This window comes from Limulus polyphemus, unplaced genomic scaffold, assembly GCF_000517525.1.
Source record: "Limulus polyphemus unplaced genomic scaffold, Limulus_polyphemus-2.1.2 Scaffold7466, whole genome shotgun sequence".
NCBI classification, from domain to species: Eukaryota; Metazoa; Arthropoda; class Merostomata; order Xiphosura; family Limulidae; genus Limulus; species Limulus polyphemus.
In genome coordinates this window covers 26,425-32,774 of record NW_013673076.1, presented here as the reverse complement: position 1 = coordinate 32,774, position 6,350 = coordinate 26,425, and the positions used below count along the sequence as shown (strand labels likewise).

Here is a 6,350-nt window from a genome sequence, read left to right as displayed (position 1 = left end):
ATGGATCAAATACAACTTAAAGATTATAAACTAGCCATACCAGAGACCATCATGGATCAAATACAACTTAAAGATCATAAACTAGCCATACCCGAGACCATCATGGATCAAATACAACTTAAAGATTATAAACTAGCCATACCCAGGATCCTCATGGATCAAATACAACTTAAAGATCATAAACTAGCCATACCCGAGATCATCATGGATCAAATACAACTTAAAGATTATAAACTAGCCATACCCAAGATCATCATGGATCAAATACAACTTAAAGATTATAAACTAGCCATACCCCGTTAAATAAAGTGGTATTGTTAAATAAAGTAGTATTGTTAAATAAAGTAGTATTGTTAAATAAAGTGGTATTGTTGTTAAATAAAGTAGCATTGTTAAATAGTTGTATTGTTGTTAAATAAAGTAGTATTGTTATCATCTATACTTTCGTAAATATTTCGTAAAGTTGAAGAAGAAAAACAGAAGAAGGGAACAAAAAGAGGTACAGTAAATAATACGGTAAATAGTACAGTAAATATATTGGTTTTGTGACTATCCGTGAACACTGCTAAGACTAATAACAGCCCGTGACTATCCGTGAACATTGTTAAGACTAATAACAGTCCGTGACTATCCGTGAACACTGCTAAGACTAATAACAGTCCGTGACTATCCGTGAACACTGCTAAGACTAATAACAGTCCGTGACTATCCGTGAACATTGTTAAGACTAATAACAGTCCGTGACTATCCGTGAACACTGCTAAGACTAATAACAGTCCGTGACTATCCGTGAACACTGCTAAGACTAATAACAGTCCGTGACTATCCGTGAACATTCGAGTCGTCATAACCCTTGAAGATTTTGTTTATGGTCGAGTCGTCATAACCCTTACATTTAGAGCACAATTAACACAATTTTTTTAAATAACACTAAATGTATGTGTAGGCTTTAAATTTCAGGGACTTCAAATACACAAGCTTTAGATGGAACACTTCAGATTCTTTACTCAAGTAAAATATGCATATAATCTTTAAGTTGTATTTGATCCATGAGGATCTTAATACCACTTTATTTAACAGTGCTACTTTATTTAACAATACCACTTTATTTAACAATGCTACTTTGTTTAACAATACTACTTTATTTTTTTTCCATTATTTTTCCTTAAGCTTTTCGTGAGTTTATAATTAAAATGGTATTCTCAGATTTACCGATAATCTTACAAGTACGAATAGGAACCACAAAGGAAAACCATAAAATACTAACAAAAATAATTTGTGATGAGACTTAATTGAATAAAAGAGACTGGGAACAACGTAAATAGTAATCTTTATTTGTCTGAGAACATTTCAAATTAAATGAGGGAAGGAGAAGCTGGACAGCACTAAGACCTGAGAGAGCTGCCTGAAAGTAGTGTTAATTCTTTTCTTCATTATCCTGCTTTAAAGTAGTGTTAATTCTTTTTTTTTCATTATCCTGCTTTAAAGTAGTGTTAATTCTTTTTTCATTATCCTGCTTTAAAGTAGTGTTAATTTTTCTTTTCGTTATCCTGCCTGAAAGTAATGTTAATTCATTTTTCATTATTCTGCCTGAAAGTAGTTATTTCTTTTTTCTGAAGGCCCAAGGTTCGAACCACAAAATGCCCTTAATATACCTTCAACTATTTTGGGTTTACGAATGCTGTCAACCCTGCTATTCAGTTAATAAAGAAGACAGCAAGTGCTTCTAACTGGTTGCGTTTCCTCTGTTTAGAGGTGCTATACTTAAACTCCAGAGGGCGCTGACTCAACGCTCTAGCCCATTTTTTGCATGACGTGCCGTTAGGACAGCGCATTCCAACTTTCAATAAGTTGCTAAAGCAAAAACAACATCGTTAACATAAATTACCTATTTGACCGCGGTAACTTTACGGTATTACAACGCTAAAATCCGAGGTTTGATTCTCCGCAGTGGACACAGCAGATAGCCCAGTGTGAGTTTGCTCTAAAACAAACAAACAAAGCCTAAAACTAGGTAGTAAGTTTTTATTGTTAAAGTTATCATAAAGGCTTTGGTATTGATTAAATACTATACTTTTGTATCTAAACTTTTATTCTTGTTTCAAACTTTTCAAATTCCGTTTGCTTTTTCTTAGTAACCTTTGGAAGTTGGGAGGAGTGGTGGACATACGAAGGAATATCCGGTAAGTTGTTTTATTTACTTTAATTTTTGGTTAAACCGAACTTTTGAATAAAGTGTTTATTAGACTGCGAATTAATTTCGTTATTCATGTTTGTAAGGAAATATTCTCACGTGTGTGTGTGTTATGATGAATGAACTAAGCCTCATATGAAGGAAAATTTTCTTGATAAGTTCCTGTTAAAATAATGTAATGTATTTTTTGCAGGAAATTCCGTTCTTGATAAATAATTTGGATTCTCAGGTTTTCTTAAATTGATCTCTCTCTCTCATAAATAATTTGAGACTCTCGATATTTTGTTGCAAACTTCTCGCTGCATTGTTGTATACTCTGTTTGACGCCTCGTGTTCAGGAGGTAGAACTACAAAAAGGCTTAGCTATCGACTAAATAATTCAAAACTTTCATACAACGAAAGTGTTTTCGATATGAATTTGAAAATAATGAAATAAAACCCAGCTAAGTGTTTCCGGCATGCAGCTTGTCAAATGTCAGACGAACAACCAGCACAACCAAGATCTGTTACCTACACTCTTAAGCTTTACTTTCGGTAGTGCTGCAGGGAATATACGATGATCACGCTAACACTAGATTAGCATCGAGATTGTGTTAAATAAATAATAATAATAAAAAAAAAAACACTAACGTGTAAATTCAATTAAGTTTGTTGTGTCCGAGAATTTCATAAATGGGGAAACTGGAATTGAGCGTGAAACACCGCTTCTGTGTCGTACTTGGAGTCAAAATTCTGGTGCTTCCTCTTTACCCACTAATTAATTGTAGATAAATAGATAATTTTGTGGAAATTTGTACAGCCATATTTATGTGTGAAAAAGTCTCAGTTCCTGTATAAAGTCTAAATAATGTTATTTACAATACAGCCTGTATTGAACATTATTATAAAAATGAATTAATACAATAACAGTTTTTTGTGTATTGGTTTGTTGTTTGTTTTGAATTTCGCGCAAAGCTACACCAGGGATATCTGCGCTAGCCGTCCCTAATTTAGCAGTGTAAGACTAGAGGGAAGGCAGCTAGTCATCACCACCCACCGCCAACTCTTGGGCTACTCTTTTACCAACGAATAGAGGGATTGACCGTCACATTATAACGCCCCCATGGCTGAAAGGGCGGCATGTTTGGTGTGACGGGGATTCGAACCCGCGACTGGAAGGTTAACTGTTGTAACCAACCTCATCCGTACCCATCATCAGCTGGAAGGTTAACTGTTGTAACCAACCTCATCCGTACCCATCATCAGCTGGAAGGTTAACTGTTGTAACTAACCTCATCCGTACCCATCATCAGCTGGAAGGTTAACTGTTGTAACCAACCTCATCCGTACCCATCATCAGCTGGAAGGTTAACTGTTGTAACCTACCTCATCCATTTTACCAATGAAACCAAAGTTCAGCACCACTTCGAAACTTCATGACTTTTAATCGGCATGCAAACTTTCAAAACTTACTTGTTATGTCCGAGGAGGATTCTAAAACCCCTTACTTTATTCACCTTCTGACTTAATAACCGTTTCGATTTTGACCTTTATTACTGTCAGCGAATGACCAATGAACTATATACCGCACAAGTTGGAAGAGGAAAAACCATTCCAGAAATAGCATTCTTTCAACAGAAGAAAAGCTATTCCAGAAGTACATTTGAAATGAGGAGCACCAAGAGAGTGCACATGTAGTGTAGATTTGAAATGAGGAGCACCAAGAGAGTGCACATGTAGTGTAGATTTGAAATGAGGAGCACCAAGAGAGTGCACATGTAGTGTAGATTTGAAATGAGGAGCACCAAGAGGGTACACATGTAGTGTACATTTGAAATGAGGAGCACCAAGAGGGTACACATGTAGTGTACATTTGAAATGAGGAGCACCAAGAGAGTGCACATGTAGTGTATATTTGAAATGAGGAGCACCAAGAAAGTACACATGTAGCGGATATTTGAAATGAGGAGCATCAAGATGGTGCACATGTAGTGTACATTTGAAATGGAGGAGCACCAAGAAAGTATACGGTGTATAATACATCTAGATTGATCGAAAACATTGGAGTATACAATAGACCCGAAGAGAGACTTACGAAAAAGTGACTAAAATCTGAATGGATTGCTGGGATCTATCTTCTCGTGACAAACTTAGAGTTGCCAGAAGAATGATTGGTGAGGGATGCTGAGAGAACGGGCGCTTCTAGTTTAACAGGAGCCATTTAGCTTGGAAGTTTCCAACACACTTGACTTGTTTTCGCTCTCCTGCGAAACATTAAGGACTCTGTTGTTTTTTTTTAAAAAAACTTTACGATCTACTCCATCTTATTCTCTCAATTTCATTCACGTTCACTCCTTTCATCGCGTCACGTTAATTACGGTTTCTTTTCTTAATTTATCTGACCACTGAAGAAAGACTGAAACTGACCGTCTTTCAGCTTTGCTGTTTTGAAAATGATTTTGGTATGAAGAAGATTAAGAAAATGGTTCTCTTAGACGATTCTGATAAATGTTTGTTTGTTTGTTTTTGAATTTCGCGCAAAGCTACACGAGGGCTATCTGCGCTAGCAGAGCCCTAATTTAGCAGTGTAAGAATAGAGGGAAGGCAGCTAGTCATCACCACCCACCGCCAACTCTTGGGCTACTCTTTTACCAACGAATAGTGGGATTGACCGTCACATTATAACGCCCCCACGGCTGAAAGAACGAGCATGTTTGATGGGACGGGGGATTCGAACCCGCGACCCTCGGATTGCGAGTCGAGCGCCCTAACCACCTGGCCATGCCGGGCCCTGATAAATGTTACAATGAATTTAGGATAAAAACTGTCACTATTCTTTTTTTTTGTTGTTGTTCGAGGTGAGTAAATAAAATCAAAAACTAAAAGAAATAAAAAGATTGAATTAAGGTTGGAATTCTATGGTACGTTTTTATAAACAGGTGTTTTTTACCCTTTTTTTAAAGATAAGATGCAGAGGCACACTTTTATTTTTGTGATATTTTTGTTTAATTATGAGTAATAAAACAGGTACATTATCATTGATTTAAATGGCTCCTACCTATGCTAGCAGTTCAGTTGATTTAACGGTATTTAACGTTCACAATTGTAAATGTTCTTTATGTGGCATTTATTGCTTTTACTGAACTAATGTCTTCCAGTGGGTCAGCGTTGAGTTTAAAGACTTGCAACACTAAAATCCGGAGTTCGATTCTCCGCGATGGGCAGAAATGTCTCCCGGTGGGTCGGCGAAAAGTGTACGGAATTAAGACGCTAAAATCCAGGGTTCGATTTTCCGCAATGGACAGAAATGTCTACTGGTGGGTCAGCGATAACTTTTAGGACTTACAACACTAAAATCCGGGGTTCGATTGTCGTGATGAGAGAAGAAAAAAAAATTTAAACAACTACTGGATTAGCCTAATCAATTTCGTAAATCATTTAAATGACGTGGACTTTAAGGGTAAAAAGTAAAACAGTCATAACTGATTGCATAGCAGGAAATAAAGATGATCAAAGCACAATAGATTAGTTAAACAATAACAAAAGCCACCCACTGAAGGTCTGTGTAATTTATTCAATCATTATGTTTTTTTTTTTGTTTTGAAGAAACTTCCCTTAGAGTTGAAACAACTGCACCAAACTGTATTTGTTTAGAATTTTATATATATATATATATATATATACGCTTTTTTTTTCTTTCTGAAAGAAAAAGAACCAAGATTCGTTTCGTGAAGAGTTGTGACGAAGTAACGTGTCGAATATGAAGAGGGTGGGAATAAAAAAAAAACTGAACATATTGGCGTTTTATATTGATTATCTAGGGGGGGTCTGGCAAGATTCTGTGAACGTATCAAAAACTTTAGAAATTTCCGACAATGCAGTGAAAACTTTTTCTTACAAAAAAAAACAACAAAACAAACAATTTATAAGACGTACATCACATCTTTCTACGACACAAACGTACCACCTTTTGTGTATAAATGTATTTCGGTCGTTTAGGCAAAAGGCCAGATACACACGAGCGCCCTCTGTCAATTATTAGGAGAATCGTGAAATTACATAATATTGAATTAAAGTGTGCAACAATAACTATAACGAAAATTGCTCTGTGGGTATTGACTGTTCCACTTATTATTTTTCTCGAAATTATCATATTCGTGGGCGTCCGCGGGGGGGG

At 36.1% G+C, this 6,350-nt stretch overlaps 1 protein-coding gene across 1 annotated transcript in view; it reads left to right on the top strand.

Annotated features, from left to right (window-relative positions):
- The window catches only part of LOC106474638 (putative carbonic anhydrase-like protein 2), a 28,123-nt gene that overhangs the window by 7,359 nt on the left and 14,414 nt on the right, over positions 1-6,350 (top strand). The window contains exon 2 of the mRNA XM_022402948.1: positions 2,136-2,183. Coding sequence (XP_022258656.1) covers positions 2,136-2,183 — 48 coding nt within the window. The remainder of the gene's footprint in view (positions 1-2,135; positions 2,184-6,350) is intronic.